The sequence below is a fragment of the Erythrolamprus reginae genome, chromosome Z, assembly GCF_031021105.1.
Source record: "Erythrolamprus reginae isolate rEryReg1 chromosome Z, rEryReg1.hap1, whole genome shotgun sequence".
NCBI lineage: Eukaryota > Metazoa > Chordata > Lepidosauria > Squamata > Dipsadidae > Erythrolamprus > Erythrolamprus reginae.
In genome coordinates this window covers 12905008-12924365 of record NC_091963.1, presented here as the reverse complement: position 1 = coordinate 12924365, position 19358 = coordinate 12905008, and the positions used below count along the sequence as shown (strand labels likewise).

The following is a 19358-nucleotide window of genomic DNA, read 5'->3' as shown; positions in this document are numbered from 1 at the left end:
TATTTTCATTTTCATCAAAAAGTGTATCTTGTTTAGGACATTGCTAGTAATAAATATTTGTTTCTTTTCTTTTTGAGTACCGAGCAAATAGATTTACAAGTAGGTCCCCCAATACATTATCTGTATAACTTATGATTTAATAAACCAGTCAGTTGAAATATTGCAAATGTTTTTCCAACTCTGGCAATCTGGTTGTTCCAGGAGAACATAAATGCACTAGCAAATGAATAGCAGACAATAGGCTTGGTTATTATTGAAATGGACTTGTAGAGGGAGGCCTTATTTGGCTTGGAACAGATCAATGACTAAATGCAATATTGAAACCGAAGCATACATTTTGTTGTTCATTAGAGTTTTTAAAGCTTGGTTTTGAAAAGCAATTCTCATGCATTTCGAAACACATGCTATCATTGAGATACATAATTGGTCTCCCCAAAGAAGTAATATATGCAAGCTATAAAAATAAGAAGCAAAGAGGCATACACCAGTCCTATTGTTGAGGGGCTGATTGAACAGTCTTTGAACAGAATAATTTTGCATTTGAAATATCATCAGCTGGGCTTTGAGAATAGGCAGGCCTGCTTACTTCTCTTTTTTCTTCTTTCTTGAAATAAAACATGCAAACTTCAGGAAGTCTCTTGGATCTTCAAACTTCTTCCTTTCAACCTTCGTCTTATATAAATATTTTTTTTTACTATATCTGCTTCTAATGGCTTTCTTGGCTGATTTATCCTGTAGTTTGGGATCTAATTCAGTTTTTCTGAGCTTGGCAACTTTAAGATGTGTTGCCATCAACTGTGGACAGCCAACATGGAAATTCTGGGAAGTGAAACCCACACATCTTACAGTTGCCATACTGGAGAACACTGCCATAATTAAAGTGCATACATCCAAAATATGATTCAAAATTTTATGTTTTCATTCAGAAAGTTTTTAAAAGTAAAGCTTTTATTGTTTTTTGCCATGACATATCCATACGTATACCTTGATTTTTAACAAAATATACATATTTATACATTTCTATTTAATAGTACATGGACCAGTATCTTAATTTCACCTTTTGTACATTAATTACCCGCCTGTTTCCCCTTTTATATCCCATAAATCCCCTTGTTTCTCCTTCTCTTCCACTTCCTTACTTCTTACTTACTTTTAATTCAGAAAGTTTTATCCTGGTGTATTTCATCTGTAAAACTATGTGACTTGGTTTACACATAATGTGACTTGTTTCATTCTAGTGTAGAATTAAACCATGGTTTTACATGCTGTGTTAATCCATGTCAGTATAATGTCAGTCCAGCTAGTATGATTAAAAAGAAATCATAGCTCAATGACTATTGAACTCAGTTTGTCATTTAATTCTGACATAGTATAGCCTTCCCTCAGCAGGCATTTTGGAGAAAAGGTCCCAAGTTGTTTGGTCAAAAGGATTATTATCCTTCAAACTCTATTGCAGCAATCTTTCTTTCTTTCTTTCTTTCTTTCTTTCTTTCTTTCGTTCATTCTTTCTTTCTTTCTTTCTTTTTTCTTTTTGTCTTATATGCTGCTTCTCTTTGAGGACTCCAGGCGGTTTACAACATATAAAGATGCCCAGTATAAAAGCAAATACAAATATTAAATTATTTAAAAACTCAACTAGTCTAAAATCCATTTAAAACCATACTTACACACTCACACTCATTCATGCCCAATCAATTTCAAAATTAACAGCCGGAGGAAATGTTAAAACTCAACGGCCCCAGGCCTGCCAGCAACCAGCACTTGCAACCAGCTCACATTTATAAGTAATTTATGATATGGGGTTGGGGGGTTGGGGGGGAAAATATTTTTGGCCTTTCGGGTAGTTTCCTGAAAGAAATATCTCTCATAAAAATGAATAGACTTGTCTTATGATCATAATGTTGATTTTATGACATAAGGTTGTAAAATTAGGTTGGTTACATGAGAAGCTTGATTTAAGGACACTAGGACTTTGTTTGTTTGTTTGTTTGTTTATTTGTTTATTTATTATTTATTTGTTTGTTTGTTTATTTATTATTTGGATTTCTAGCCCTCCCTTCTCCATAAACTCAGAGCGGCTTAGCAAACAGGAGTAAATACAAAGGTACATGTAAGAAACCCAAAATATTAAAACTAACCTAGATCTTATCTAAAACCCCAGTTATTAAAAAACATTCAGTCATCCAAATACATTCAGTTACAGTCATATATATGGCTGGAGCGGGATGTCAATGCTCAAAGGAGCCAAGCCTGCCAGCAGAGGTGACCTTACAAAAGACCAGGAGGGTAGGGACATTACAAATCTCTGGAGGGACGGGGCTGCCACAGAGAAGGCTCTACCCTAGGTCCTGCCAGGTGACATTGCTTAGCTGATGATTACTGTGATAGGAGAAACATACCCTGAGACCAGAAGGGAAAAAAAGAAAAAAATTCAAAATTTTTCTACCGGTTCTGCATACCGTAGGAGTCCATCACTGGTATTGGACCTTATGTAGACAGTTATATATAGAATGGAGGGTGGGGTTCGAACTATTTTTTTAGTTTGTTGTTTGAAATTAATATGATTTGTTGCCTAGCTGTTCTTGAGTTAGATCAGCAGCCCCACAACCTTTTGGGTACCAGTTACTGGTGCGCACTCCTGGGCATGGTTTCACATGCTGCCTCCATCCTGTGGATGGGACGTTGCTTGTTGATGTGGACCGATTTCTGGCATGCCCTGGACTGGTGGAGGGCCACAGATTGGGGATTAGGGACCCCTGGGTTAGATGACTGCCTTAGTTCTAATTGAAGGAAAATGATGACATGCAATTACTGGCATTATTACACAATTTCAGCTTTTCATATGGTGGGTCTGTCTGTTCACGTCTATTAAAGAGCTGGGAGAAGCTAAATTATGAGCTTCCCTGACATCAGCAAAAGTAAACAATTCTGGGTCTATTGGCCTGCGTGCGAACACTCTGCTGAAAATGGCTGTAAATAAAAAACAATAATATTATTTTAAATTATTCAAAGCATCAAGCTCCAGACATGGATGGGGGAAGTCCCATTCAAAAGATCAGAAGCTGAAATGTTTCTATGAAAAATTATATTAATGCAAGAGAGATTGAAACAATATCTAATTAAAATCGCTTGAAAAATGAGTTGAAAATTGGATTTGACATAACATTTACAAGGCTGTCACTGTTATTACCATACAGTTTAGCCTTTCAGTGGCTCCGTTTTCATTGCAGCTTTGCCAGAGATTAGAAAAGAAGCAAGTAAAATGTGAAGGTCTTACATATTTCCCTGCCTTTGAATATAAAAGGCGGGGCAACTATAGCTTTCTCTGCAACCTCTTGGCCCTTCTCTTTGACAAAAAAAAATCCTTTTGAATATGGAAAAAGGAAGCTTTTCAGTGTTGTGTCTGAACATTTAATTCAGCCCCATTGTCATTCTAGTGCATCTAACATAGCTAGGCAATGATATTCTCAAAATTATTAATATTTCTACCGGGGTATTGTAATTGGAAATAAATAAATAAAATGGCCAAATGTGCTTAGCTTAAATGGAATAAGATGGAAAAAGAGAAACAATGCTGTGTTGAGACAAATCTAATCTTCTATATTAATTATGGCCATAGAGATTTTCCTGGGAGAATTAAAAGGCAGGTTAGGATAGAAAGCTAAAGCTAACATTTACCTATGGATCTCTGTGCTTTTTGTAAATACTCCAACTATCACAGCAAATAAGAGGAAAACCTTCTGTGCACAAAACTTTACTTGGAGATAAATTGTGTTGTTTAAGTGTTCCCTTTATTTTTTTGACCAGTGTATATCACTAAAGCAAGTTGCTTTAGATAGTTGTATAATTCTAAAACATAGATGGTCTCCAAGTACAACAGCTATTGTGCACTGTTTGACCATTGGAAGACCTGAAGAATCAGAAGATAGATAATCATGGAGACAATGTAGACATAAACAGTTGACCTTGACTTGATGACATATAATTAGCCAATCAATACATATGCATGCACATACACTGTATATTTATTTATTTATTGGATTTCTATGCCGCCCCTCTCCGAGGACATGTATATGTAATGTACTATACTGAATGTATTTTCTTCCACATAGTCAAAATGAACTTTAGGCAAGTTATTAGATCTTTTGCTGTCTTTAAAAAGGAAGAATATAGAATGTATCTTGTATCCTGTACTAACCAGGAACTTGCAAATATACAGCAACAACTAACCTTGGTTCACAACTAAACGTAAGCAGTTCCGTCATTCCAAAGAGGAAGGCTATAGAAAAGGTGATAAAATGCTGTACAATCAGGCCACAAATGTATTAACAATGAGATCAGAGCAGCACAAAGAAGCTACTCTGAAAAGCTATGAATGAACCAGTAAACACGTGGAGAACTCTTTAAAATCATTGGTTATGACAAACCACCTTCCCAGGCTGAAGGAAATCAGTTCGCTCGTGTCTGTCAGTCATTGGAGAGTTGGTCTCAAAGGGAGCCCGAGGCTCCACCCACCTGCCCAGAGACCGCCATTTTTCTGTCACTCTCTGTGCATGCATGAATGATATAGTGGAGAAAAAAGAACATGCCTTTTAATAATATATGCTTTAAATGTTTTTTTATTAAGTCATTCATGTTAAATTGGGTGTGGTTTTCTACATCATGTGATTTGTATGAGTCCTGAGAGAAACAGAACCATATTAAACTTTTAACAAAGATGTTAAATACCAGATTTCCGTCTGCAGTGAACTGAGATTTTGTATTTGGCATTTTAATGCTGGTAGGTTTGAAAAATGATTGTTTAGAAAACACATTACTACCAAAGGATAAACCCCATCAGTACACCTGTAACATTTTGTTAAATTATTAAAAATACAATTTGAATTGCAAACATTTCTGGAGAAGATGAAAGAAATGGGTGCTCCTTTTTAAAGGCAATTAAAAAATGTTCCCATGTGTCTAAAAACTTCCAATCAGTTCTTGAATACACATTTAAAAAGAAGTCCATTAAAATTAAATTCAGCGATGGAGATATGCAAATTACCTGAAGAAGTGGAACCTTATAATGTTCTCAGAATTCAGCAATAGTCTATTTAATTAGTATTTTAATTTATCAGAATAATTCTTTGCACTTGACAATTCCATATAATTAAGCACATAGCTATGGTGCAATAATATCGCCCGCTCTCTTTATAGCAGTTATTTTAACCTGAAAAATCTGTAGAAGTCTCTTCTGTGATCTAAATTACAATGGGGACAACTTAATGGCCTTGCTCTATTAAGCAGCACAACTCGATGGTTGCTGAGTGTTCAACGAGATAGAGAGGTTGCCACAGCTCAGAGCTTTGAGTCTCTAAAGGTGAACTTCCTGAGCAGCATAATTTATTTCTGTCACTGTTTGTTGGAGTGGAGGGGAAGCCATTTTACAGCAGAAAGAACCGTAGCCTTGAAATTGATTGCCATAATAATCCATAACAGACTTCACAAGGCTCCTCCAAAAGACAAGATTGAAGCCTCCTTTAGATAGATGCAGATGGTTAATCGTGACAATTTTACAGCATCTCTTTGGTCTACATTTTTTCCCTTCCATTTGTATCTTATCTGAGTGGCAATGTTTTAAACAGAAATATAAGGAAAAGATGCTCAATAGAAGATAGTTATGGAAATATTATAGCACAGTGATGGCGAACCTATGCCACGTGAAAGTGGCACGTGAAGCTATATCTCCTGGCACGCGAGCCATTGCTCAGCTCCAATGTGCATGTGTGTGCTGGCCAGCTGATTTTTGGCTTGCACAGAGGCTCTGGGAGGGCATTTTTTGGCTTCTAGGGAGCCTCCTAGGGGATGGGGGAGGGAATTTATGTCCTCCCCTGGTTCCAGTGAAGCCTTTGGATCCTGGGGAGGGCGAAACACGAGCCTACTGAGCCCACCAGAAGTTGGGAAACAGACCATTTTCAGCCTCTAGAGGGCCTCAAGGGGTGGGGGTGGGAGAAGCTGTTTTCACCCTCCCCAGGCATTGAATTATGGGTGTGGGCATTTGAGCATGCGCAATAGCATGTGTGCATGCTCTTTCAGCACCTGAGGGGAAAAAGGTTTGCCATCACTGTTATTCCATTCAGCGTCGGCAGTGATGCTTATTTCTTTTCCATCATGACTCAAGAAGACATCCTTTATCTCCTCCATGACCCCTTCCCAGGGTTGGGCAGGCATGCTACTTTTGTGCTTATTTTTATGCTAAGCAAAATTTCTGAATTCCAATTTCAATTAGCAAACAAAGAAATTCCAGGTGATTAAACAAGTACATATCAATTTTAAAACTGAGGAAAAGGAAGGAATGCAGAAGGGGCAAAAAAACCAACAACAATCCATCTATACTGGAAAAGATAACAACCGAGTCTGCAGAGAGGGGCGGCATACAAATCTAATTAATAATAATATTAATATTAATAATAATAATAATAATAATAATAATAGTAGTAGTAGTAGTAGCAGCAGCAGCAGCAGCAGCAATATCACTTAGACATACATATTCATACTGCCCCTGCCCTCTTGGCTTTTCATAAAGTTTTAAAAACTCATTTTTGATGGCAGGTTTGGGGCCGTTGAGTATTGGCATCTTGCTTTGGCTGTGTCTTTGATTGCAATGAATGAATGTGGATGGTTGTTTTTGATAAAACAATATATTAGATTTTATGGGTTTTAATATTTGCGTTTATATATGTCTCATGGTATTTATTCTTGTTTTGTAAGCCGTCCTAAAGGGTGGCCTAAAAATCCAAATAATAAATATATAAATAAATACCACTTCACATTGCTTCATGCCCTCTCTAAGCAGTTTACAGAATCAGCATATTGCCGTCAACAATCTGGGGCCCGTTTTACTGATCTCAAAAGGATGGAAGCCTAAGTCAACTTTGAGATTCAAAACTGGCAAATCGCAGGCAGCCAGCAGTCAACAGAAGTAGCCCACAGTACTGCATTCTAGTACTGTATAATCACACCAGCATGCCTACTGTCCCTGTCCTAATGTTCCCTCTTATCAGTACCCCTCTTATGTATATAAACAATGTTATATCTATGTATATTACCAATATGTACTTGACTGACTGACTGACTCAAATGAATGAATAAAATTAAATTCAAAAAAATCAGGATTAGAGAATAAGGTAAAAAATCACTGACATTTCCATATCCTTTGTTCAAAAAGAGTCAAAAAGAGGGGTGTTGAGTCAAAAAGAGAGCTGTGAAAATATTCACTGACCCATTGTATCCTGAACATAAACTGTTTCAACTCTTACCCTCAAAATGTCACACTGCACACCAAGACAAATGGGCACAAGAACAGTTTTTTTCCCTAAATGCCATCACTCTGCTAAACAAATAATTCCCTCAACACCGTCAAACTATTTATTAAGTCTGCACTATTACTGCTAGTTTTTTCTCATCATTCCTATCACCCATTTCCTCCCACTTATGACTGTATGACTGTAATTTGTTGCTTGTATCCTTAAGATTTTATTAATATTGATTGTTTCCTCATTGCTTATTTGTACCCTATGACCATCCATCATTGTGTTGTACCTTAATGATTCTTGACAAATGTATATTTTCTTTTATGTACACTTGGGTGTCCTAACACACTTGGCCAATAAAGAATTGTTTCTATTCTATTCTATTCTATTCTATTCTATTCTTTGGCTGTTATCTTGGAGAAGCTGAAAATTGAAATATATATGCTCCTTTAGGAAAAAATAGTTGATATTTGTATAGCATAATTCATTTCATAAGTGGTTCTCAACAAAGAGCAACCATGAATTCACATTACCAGTGGGGTTTGAGGCATTTTCTTTTTGGTTGTTTGAGTGTTTGAAATCAACTCAGCTGCATAATTTGTTTATTGTTACAGATTAACATGGTATGCGTATATTACAAAGAGCACCTATGAAGATCCATAGGCTTATAGTATGAAATCATTGTGTTGACAAAGTACTGAATTTTAATCACTGCTGCAGAATTGATTCAGGGAGGCTAAGGTGATCTGACTCAAGTCTCTGCTTTAGTTTGCCCTTCTTTTTATGCAAAAGAGATTTAATAACATTTACTAAGCCTTCTTTCTGGGAATTGGGAAGATAAATAAAGCTGATGTTAGTTGAGTGTTTAATTCCATGTAACACTGAATAAATGCCTAAATAGCAAGTATGAATTAAATTAGTCACAAATTTCTGTAATCCTGGAAAATTACTGAACTTATTTAGGATGAACAAGGCTAGTCTGATCATCAGGAATGGTGAAGCTGTCTCAAGCATTGGATGGTAGTATTGAGAGGGAAGAGTGTTGTGAGTGCTTCTTGTCCAATTCTTGTAATGATAGATTCTGAGGAGGACGAGCCAGGCTAGTAGTGTTGCCAACTGATGCAGAGAGTGAGAGTGAGGGAGAACTAGACCTGGATGAACCTGAAGGACCACCAGAGGTGGCAGACATGCCAATGATAGTAGAGTCTGACTTAGAAGAGGAGGAGGAAGATCAGGAGCCTTTGCTAGATGCCCACTTTAGAAGATTAAGAAAAAGACACGAACACTTGTATGGAAAAAGGAAGTAGTCTGTAGTTTGTAACTCTAGGGAATTGTTGACCACTTCCTGTAGGTATTTAAAGATGGTGTATGAGTAATTTTCAATAGAGTCGGATGATATTTGAGGTTTTAGCCAGGTTATGCTAGCCACCTATTATTTTTCTGCTAAAATCCTTGGAATAAAACTCCCCTTTCTGCGAAGATGCTGAGAAGCTGTAATAGTAAGTCTATGAAACTGGAGACTTCTTATCTCATGAAGGAATACACAAGAAGCTTTGATCTTTGGCAGCAGCCTAGCTGAGGAACTGTTATCTCTTAATTACCCTCACTGAGAAACTGCCAAGATTATAACACAGGCATGATTTTGGCTTGTAAAAATGAGACTTTATATATAAAAAGACTGATTTGAAATATCTCTGTGTGGATTCCTCCTTTGTTTTCAAGCTACATAGGCCTGGGATAGAACACAGGGGTAGGAAGAGTTTGCATTCAGATCTGTATTTTTCATATATCCTCTCTGTGAGAGAGAATGAAATTCCACACCAAATCCTGTAGCCCAATCCATTTGGCCATATACTTTAAACTTGCTGCAAGAAATTGCCAGGATATCATCCTAATCTTTCACATGAAGCTAGAGAGGTCCTGGGTGGCTCTGTGTGTATGTATGATTTGAACAAAAATGGAAACAAAAACAATATTATCCTCCTCAAGAAGCCTTCCCTGGACCCAGCTGTTCTTAACAACTATCATCCAGTCTCCAACCTTCCCTTTATGGGGAAGGTTGTTGAGAAGGTGGTGGTGCTGCAACTCCAGCGGTCCTTGGAAGAAGCCGATTATCTAGGCCCTCAACAGTCAGGATTCAGGCTCAGCTACAGCATGGAAACTGCTTTGATCGCTCTGATGGATGATCTCTGGAGGGCCCTGGACAGGGGTTTTCTCCTCTGCCCTGGTACTTCTTGACCTCTCAGCGGCTTTCGATACCATCAACCATGGTATCCTTTTGCGCCGGCTGGAGACGTCGGGAGTGGGGGGCAATGTTTTGCAGTGGTTCTCCTCCTACCTCTCTGGTTGGTAGCAGTTGGTGTTAGTGGGGGGTCAGAGGTTGACTTCTAGTTACTCCCTTGTGGGGTGCCTCAGGGGTCGGTCCTCTCCCCCCCTGCTATTCAATATCTACATGAAACCGCTGGGTGAGATCATCCAAGGGCATAGGGTGAGGTATCATCAGTACACTGATGATACCCAGCTGTATATCTCCACCCCATGTCCAGTCAGTGAAGCAGTAGAAGTGGTGTGCTGGTGCCTGGAGGCTGTTGAGGTCTGGATGGGTGTCAACAGGCTCAAACTCAACTCTGACAAGACGGAGTGGCTGTGGGTTTTGCCTCCCAAGGACAATTCCATCTGTCCATCCATCACCCTGGGGGGGATTAATGACCCCCTCAGAGAGGGTCTGCAACTTGGGCGTTCTGCTCAATCCACAGGTAACATTAGAGCACCATCTTTCAGCTGTGGCGAGGAGGGCTTTGCCCAGGTTCACCTGGTGCACCAGTTGCAGCGCTATCTGGATCGGGAGTCACTGCTCACAGTCACTCATACCCTCATCACCTTGAGGTTCGACTACTGCAATGTTCTCTATATGGAGAGTATTCGGAAACTTCAGAGAGCAATCGTGGGCCTCCCCAGATATGCCCATGTCTCATCAACACTCCACAGCCTGCACTGGCTGCCGATCAATTTCCAGTCAAAGTTCAAAGTGTTGGTTATGACCTATAAAGCCCTACATGGCACTGGACCAGAATACCTCCGAGACCGCCTTCTGCCGCATGAATCCCAGTAGCCTACTAGGTCCCACAGAGTTGGCCTTTTCCGGGTCCTGTCGACTAAACAATATCGTCTGGTCGGACCCAGGGAAAGAGCCTTCTCTGTGGCGGCCCCGGAACTCTGGAATCAACTCTCCATAGATATTAGGACTGATCCCACCCACCTCACCTTTCTTAATTTATTAAAACTCATTTTTGCCGCCAGGCATGGGGAAATGAATACACACCCCAGTTGTCAAGGTTGGTATATGGTTTGGTTTGATTGGATTGTGTGATTATTTTATTATAAGGGCTTTAAATTGTATTTTTTAAAATTGGATTTGTACACTGTTTATGTTGTTATGAGCCACCCCGAGTCTTCGGAGAGGGGTGGCATACAAATCTAATAAATTATTATTATTATTAAAGAGTGAATATTTTTTTCGCAATCATAACATCAAAGTGGGAAAGGGAATTTAGAGCACACTGTTTCTATTTTGTTCTCAATCATCATGATTCTTAACTAGTTTCAGTCAAGATAATGTCTTTGATGACATCCATGTGAGTTGCAGAGACTTCTTGGAGCTAACAGTCAATCTAACAAGTACAGTGGTACCTCATCTTACGAACGCCTCTTCTAACAAACTTTTCAAGATACGAACCCGGTGTTTAAGATTTTTTTGCCTCTTCTTCCGAACTATTTTCACCTTACGAACCCAAGGGAGGGGCTGCTTGGAGTAGGAAACATTTTGCAGAGAACAAGGTGCTTGCAAAGGAACTGAAAGGGTGTCTTTTTAAGAAAGAAAAGGGAGGAGGGAGGGGCAGCTTGGGGGAGAAATTTTTTTGCAGAGAACAACATGCTTGCAAAGGAACTGAAAGGGTGTCTTTTTAAGATAGAAAAGGGAGGAGGGAGGGGCAGCTTTGGGGAGGAAACATTTTGCAGAAAACAACGTGCTTGCAAAGGAACTGAAAGGGTGTCTTTTTAAGAAAGAAAAGGGAGGAGGCAGGGGCAGCTTGGGGGAGGAAAATTTTTGCAGAGAACAACATGCTTGCAAAGGAACTGAAACGGTGTCTTTTGAAGAAAGAAAAGGGAGGGCGCCCCCCTTGCCTTTCTTCCTTCCCACTCGCCCTTTAGCCTAGCCTTGCTTCTTCCACCCGCCCCCTTTAGCTGCTCCTCCCTGCCCTCTGTTCGCCTCCCTTCTAAAGTTTGGGATTTTCCTGAAGGATTTGCACACATTATTTGATTTTACATTGATTCCTACGGGAAACATTGTTTCATCTTACGAACTTTTCACCTTACGAACCTCCTCCTGGAACCAATTAAGTTCGTATGATGAGGTACCACTGTACTATTTATTTATTTATTTATTTATTATTTAGATTTGTATGCCTCTTATATGAATACATATTTTCCCAAATTTCTCTGTACCTGCTTTGATGTGTTTACTTACTTAAGATACAAAATTTGGAGAGTGGATGATCAACTGGATTTGACAGCTGCATCCTGAGTTGAGGGAATCTGGAAAATTAAATAAATTAGTATTTGGACAAAAAAACAATTGGTTGAATTTAAGTATATTTAACTTTAATACAATCACACTTATTAGTGACATATATTTAATAATGCTTACCTTCTCTCATTGAAGTAATCATAATTGAAGGGCTTTGGGGGATTTATTCAAAGCTTGGGGAGTTTCACACCATATTGGTTCTGAGTTGCTTAAAACAGTAAAATCCTGATTGAATTAACTGAATCCGACTATATGAACACACCCATTCAGCTCTCTTTATGTGATAGGAAAGTGTGAGCTAATATAGGTGTTCTAAAATCAGCTAGTTTCTTAATAGCGCCACCTGACTCCATTTAGATCAACAACTGAAAACAGGAATAACATTCAATAAATGAACTGAACATGTTGTATGATAAAGTTGACAAAGTTGGTAACATTCTAGTTTAAACATGAGGCTGCCTTACTGATTTATGGAGTAGTTGAGAGGGTACTTTCCATTTCCCCCCTGATCTTTTCTTGTATTCCCTGTAAAATTGAATACTAATCCATTTTACAGTGATTCTGTGAGGATGGTGAAGCAAAGATCTCATCACTTGAAAATGTGTAAAAGTGATGAAAAAATACAATGCAAATTCTTTCCGACCCCTTTAACAATGCCATTCTTAATTTTCTTTATAGCTGACAACAAAAGTATGCTTGAAAAAGATACAGGATTGAAAATATTGAAGATTGGCATGGAGAAAGTAAGTGAATGCTGCATATCTTCTTATCTAAATCATTTTATTTATTATTTGATGAAATCTTAACTCTCTTTAATGTTGGTAGGTAAATTGTGTTAATCTTCCTAAAAGCTTTTACATTGTTCTGATGATTAAGTTCTTGCTTCTGTCATAATAATGTCCTATTTCATCAAGCATATAAGTAGATCATTAAGCTTTTAAGAATTTTCATGGCTTTGTCATATGTTTGCAACAAAATTCTTCAAAACCAATAATGCAATTGGTGAGTTGATTGTTTCCACCTGTTTTAATTAATGTTGTATTTCAATTTCAGAACCGCCCAGATTTAAATTTAGGATAATATATCCCTTGATATCTGGTTATGGGGTTTTTTGTGAACTACTTACTAATTTTCTATGCTTTAATTGTAATGGACGCTGGAATACACACGGTGATTTATGGGTCACTTTATTAATTTATTATGGACCTGAAGAGGTGAATCAAATGGGGCAAAGCTCATGTTCAAATATTCTTGGGCAACTATGGGTGAAGCTCCTTGCTGAGTGAAGGAATTATGCCCTTGAACTTGGCCTTGAACTTGGCCTTGGTCTTCCTTGCACTTAGCCATGCCAAAGGCATGTGGGAAGGGTCCACTTTGCTTGTTGCCTCTAGGCTTGCAGCAGATGAGCCCCAAGGGCACCCCCTCCCCAATCACCTGGGCCCGTGTAGGCCTTGGGCTCTGGGTGAGAGGCAGCCCATCACCTTCTAAAAGGTGCCCTAAAGGAGATCACACAGTTGCTGTTAGCCCCTTTTTCCTGCCCCACACTTCCTTTTCCAGTGACCAAAGGGATTTAATCCAATTGACCTAAACCTAGTGAAATGACCCTGGTAAACACCCCCTAACCATTTCCTTCCCTGTCCATCCCCAGTGTGGAGTAGGTGAAAAAACGGCTGAAACGTAAATGCATTGCAGCCACAAAAATTCCTGCTCTGCCCCCATGGGCGACCAATAGCCACACTGAGATAAGGGGAGAGTGGGTGAGTGCCTGCCATTGGGCTGATGAGCCAAATGGGAAGAGGGAGGAGGTGTGGCGAGCCTGCCTTTCATACTGTGGCTTGTCGCACCACCCTCATGCGCCATCAGCTGGCACGATCCCCTTCCCCCCCGTTGGATCCTCCCCAGCGGTGGCCGTGTTATCCAGCCCCTGAGTGGCCGGCTTTTCATTTATTCTTTACATTTCTAATGTGTATGACATTCTCTTTTAAAGCAGCACTCCTCTTATACAAATACTATGATACAAAGCATATCTTTTATAAAAATAATACAACCTGTCAGAACAAAAACAAAAACCTGCTATTAATTGTATATATGATGGATATGTTGCAAACTACTTTTGCAACTTCACTTTACCAGCCTTAATGCTGTAAGCACTCAATTCAATTTTCTTCCACCTGCTCCCCTCCAATTCATCTGGAGTTACTGCTCCCAGAATTTTCAGGACAACCTAGCCACCTTAGGCCCAAGAAATCTGCCTTCAGAGTTGAACAGGTCAGGATGACGTGTTCAGCAAGCTATGGTTTTGTTTTTTTTAAAAAAAAAATGCTTAGCATTGTGTGAACAAGTATGAAAGTTTCAGAAGACCAGCTATGAACTCCTAATCCACTGATTAGTTGGTCAACTACCTGGACCAACCGTAAAATAGATGAGGTGCTGCTATGGTGAATCTTCTTATGCATAACCACCTCTAGATTGCTGTAGGCATGAATTGCACATCTACATTGGGCAGTGTCTTGGGTAGTAAGTATGTCTTTGGAGAAGAGCAAGACGCTGAAATGATAATGTTAGTCTTTTTCTTTAAAACTTTCCATTGCAAAATCAACTACCAGTGTGATATGGCAATGAAGCAACCAATCTTACTGAGATGATATTTCCTACACAAAACCTCAAACAAACAATATTTTGGCACCAGCACAATGTGCGAATACAACCATGGCCTTTTGAACTTTACAGAGCCTTGTGTGTGGGTCAGAGACGGTGCAGTTTCATTATAAATAAGTTAGATAAATGTTAGGTTTCCTGCTGATTTTAATATTGTTGATTTTAATGTTGCTATATTCTTGCTCTCTTTTTTTAGTGAGTTTACTGCTATTTAACCTTTTGTGTAAACCATGTGGGTTTTAAAATAGTGTTCATATAATTAAAATAAATGAACAGAGAAAAGGAAGACATGAAAAATGAGCTTTTTTCGCATGTAAGTTAAAAATGGGTTAATGTATTCTTCAAATTTATCAGTGTTTAAAATGCAGTTAAAATACAGGGCTCTTGAAATTATGATATTTGCCTGATCTTAAAGCTTCTTTGAGGACAAAGAAGTGGTTGTTTTAAGAGGTTGTTAATTAACATGTGCATCTAAAACACAACTCTTAGAAAATATCCCTGCAAGTAAATCAATAGCACTTCCTTCAAAATAATGTATTTAGAACTGGGATGCAATTGTAAAAGGTAATCAGCCCTCCAGCAGTTAAGTAGGTTAGTAACTTTTCAAGTGCAATTCTCATTTTATTGAGGTTGGCCAAAGTGCTCCTCAGACCTTTTCTGAGAATTGGCATCTGTGCTTGAAGGATGCAGAAAAGAAATTTCTGTGATCTAGGAGATGCCTCCTGGAGGCAAACTGTCAGATTATTATCTGCCTTAATGTAATTAAGAGAGGAAATCTGAAGCATAGCAGATAATTGTGAAAACACATCTTCAAGGTATAATGCAACACTGTTATATGGCTCAAGGAAAATTAGAAAGAGAATCACAAATAACAAGAAAGTATTCACAGTCATGTAACAGTAGCAAACCCCCCCGAGACATCAACCCTCGCACATCCTAATAAGAAGAATGGCAACCTATGTCCAAGAAGCACAGATTGTCATTTATGTTGATTCAAACACAGCCCCTGGCTTTGGATGGTGGTCACAATCCAAGTTAATGGTGATACTTCAGATGAACCTGCATCATTTACTGCAGTCCACAGTAGGTGACATGCTATTATGATTTTAATTGGAATATTAAATAGGAACCGCTCCTGATATTAGTAAAAATGTTAGATAATGCTCAGTTCTGTTGATATTGCCTTAATCTGGAATTGCTCTTTATAAAAGGAAAATAACACCACAATGGATCATCCACAAGCAAACATATTAATTACCGTGTTTGTGTTTAATAGATTGTGAATTAGTGGATAGTGGTGGATATACGCATCCGACTTAAAAGTATTTATTTCCACACAAAAGTGCCTAGATCTGTAGTTTTGTCTGCTAGCTGACAAAACAATTACTGTAGTGCTTCATATCCAAGGATGCATGTTAAATTCCTTGGAAGAAATGAAGTTTGAGGCATAAAGTGACATTTATTTATTTTATGTATTTATTTATTTATTTTGTCCAATACACAATACATATTGAAGAGAATAGACATGAAGTACATAAAGAAAAGGATAGAAGATATAAAAATAGAGAAGATATATGAAAGGAAGAAAAGATATATGATATATAAGATAAGGAGAGACAATTGGACAAGGGATTAAAGGCACACTAGTGCACTTATGTACGCCCCTTACTGATCTCTTAGGAACCTGAAGAGGTCAATCGTGGATAGTCTAAGGGAGAAATGTTGGGGGTTAGGAGTTGACACTACTGAGTCCAGTAATGAGTTCCATGCTTTGACAACTCGATTGCTAAAGTCATATTTTTTACAGTCAAGTTTGGAGCGATTAATATTAAGTTTGAATCTGTTGCCTGCTCTTGTGTTGTTGCGGTTGAAGCTGAAGTAGTCATTGACAGGCAGGACATTGCAGCATATGATCTTGTGGGGAATACTTAAATCGTGTTTTAGGGTATTCTGTTTCGAGAGGAATAGTGAAGGGCTCTTCTGGTGAATTATCTTTGGACGTTTTCGAGGGTGTTGATGTCCGAGATGTGGTATGGGTTCCAGACAGATGAGCTGTATTCAAGGATGGGTCTGGCAAAAGTTTTGTAGGCTCTGGTGAGTAGTGTGAGATTGCCGGAGCAGAAGAACATCTTGAAATATGTGCTCCTGTTCTGCAGATATTGTCTTTATTTTAAATATAAAGGTGATACTAGCTTCCATAAAAGTTATCTGGTGATTAAAGTTAATCATACAACCATCAAGCAAACTGTTGGTATTATTTATCGAAGAATTTATCCATCTCAAATCTTGCACAGAAGTATTTTGACTTGAAAACCAGCAAGATGCAGCTTCAATGCCAAAGCCAGTTGTCTTTGGTAATTCCTTAGTGTATCTTATCTTATCTTCTAAGTCCAATGCCTTAACATCTGCTTTTCTGTGTATTTTTCATAAGATAATGACAGGGGATTGGAGATGATAAAAAGTTACAAATGGACCCTGAAGTGCAGAAAGAGCTATTGATTTATTCTGATACATGTTGCTCCTTGGAATGTTATAAAAAAAGTGCAATTGTGGAGTATACCATGTTAGGGCATGAATTTCTCTTTATGGTAGTAGGTAGGGGTGTGTGTGTGTTTAATCCAGCAGAATTGTGAAATGATTGAATGGTTGCCATGGTAGCAGTAGTAATTCAATTTTTAGTCAGCTTCACATAAAGTGGAAGAGGAGAGCTTTGCCTGATGACTGTGATTCTGCATCCACCCTGTTTCCTTTTTGCTTTTTTTTAATTAAAAGAAAACATCAATGCACATAGCTTATGTTAATATTAATTATTTTTCTTGCTGTGCAATATGTTTTTAAATAAATGGTTTCCACTGAACGCAGCCAAAGAACACAAAAGGAAACTGTGCTTGAGGTTGAGGACAAAAATTGGCTTGCTACCTGCTACAAATGAATGCAGAATGTTGATTGGGGGAATTTTATTTTAAGCAGTAATAACTCTCATAATATAAATATTCAACTTTTTGATAGGTGCTCTCTGAGCTTGGTTATTTTCTTTCAGATCTTTCTTTACCCAAACTAGATAACATAATCAATACATTGCCTTTGTCATACTCACTAATACATAGTCATCAATACTAGTACAAAGCGGGGTTTGCTCTCAATTTATATTCTAATAATTTAGCCTGTCAGTGTTGGTAGGAATGGTTCTGGTGGTTCTTTGGTTGGGGTATTCACTATTAGCTTGTTTAGCAGTTCCTTGACTGGAATATTGCTTCTTCTTGATTATTGGTTTAATGTTAATCTTGGTGTTTATCTATGTTCATACAGGTGTTGACTTTTGATGGGGATGTTTTGGTTTTCCTGTTCAGTTTTTGGATTGATGGTTGTCTCTTTTGCATAATATATAGATGTTTATGTCTATTTGGTTGATGGTCAAAATGGTCAGGAATTACCAAGCAAGCTAACAATAAACAGCTCAACCAACAAACCATCAAGACTACTCCCACCAACACTTACAAGCCAAGCCATGAGAATATAAATTGAGAGCAAACTCCATACTTCCTAGACATGATGACGTTACCTACTATAGGTGTTCTGCCAGCATGTTTCAACCACCTGTAATTACAGGGTAATTAGTCCATGAAGACACACACCACACGATAAAAGGAAAACTCAAAAGTTTTTATAAACAGAAAAACAGAAACAGCTCCCTTTTTAAATGTCAAAGGGATTTTCTGGTACACACAAGGCACAGGTTAAATACAATCCAATTGCTCACCCAATAACTGGGAAATTGAGTCCAATTCTAAAGTCCAGAGAGTCCACACACAATCTTGAACAGCACAAAAACCATGATCTTGATGAAACAATGAATCAGATAAACTGCCATGAGGCTAAAACACCAGGTTGCACTTTTATCTGTAGCACTAATTACAGCAGCCCCACCCAACCACAAGTGGCCTCATTTTCTCTTGTAATAATCCTTCAGTTGTTGTCTCCTATGCATCACTCTACGCATGCGTGGATGTGTCATTAATTCTTGTTCAGAATCCAGGATGATACAGATGATTGATCTCCTCCTGGGCTATCTGCCAAACTCCCCTCTTCCCTATCACTCATGCTTCCTTGGTCAGAGGAGGCTTTGTCGGCAGATTCCATCAGGAGCAAAACAGGCCTGCGGCATGTGGATGTTTTCCCCACATCCACCTGCACATTCCTTGGGGCAGGAGCTGGGCCAGAGCTAACCACAACATATAGGTAATGAAACAAGAGATCACTAAGGACTCCAAAGTTTGACCTTAAGCTATAAATATTCTCTTTTATTGGTATACCTCTCATGGAAAAAATATACTGCTCAAAAAAAGGGGGAGGAACACTCAAAAAACACATCCTAGATCTGAATGAATGAAATATTCTCATTGAATACTTTGTTCTGTACAAAGATGAATGTGCACAACAGCATGTGAAATTGATTGTCAATCAGTGTTGCTTCTTAAGTCGACAGTTTGATTTCACAGATGTTTGATTTACTTGGAGTTATATTCTGTTGTTTAAGTGTTCCCTTTATTTTTTTGAGCAGTACATATAGATTCTCTGGATATCTTTTTCCCTTAATAAAAATATTTCTATTCTCTTTGAAGCCACACATTCTTTGTATTCCCTGTCTCATCTTCTATGGAAATTGTTGCTCAGTTTAATGGTACAGTTTCAATTCATCCAGGAAGCTTCTGTAGCTCTGACTGACTAGAGTCCTATTCAATCAGAACTGAAGAAGCTTCTTTGATGAAAAGTGACATGCTTTCAAGGGAAAACCCAAGAAAGTCCAGTTGTCTTTTGAAAAG

At 38.4% G+C, this 19358-nt stretch overlaps 1 protein-coding gene across 1 annotated transcript in view; it reads left to right on the top strand.

Annotated features, from left to right (window-relative positions):
- Window positions 1–19358, top strand: part of PTPRN2 (protein tyrosine phosphatase receptor type N2) — a 797416-nt gene that overhangs the window by 413139 nt on the left and 364919 nt on the right. The window contains exon 12 of the mRNA XM_070729468.1: window positions 12556–12620. Within this exon, the coding sequence (XP_070585569.1) occupies window positions 12556–12620 (65 nt within the window). The remainder of the gene's footprint in view (window positions 1–12555; window positions 12621–19358) is intronic.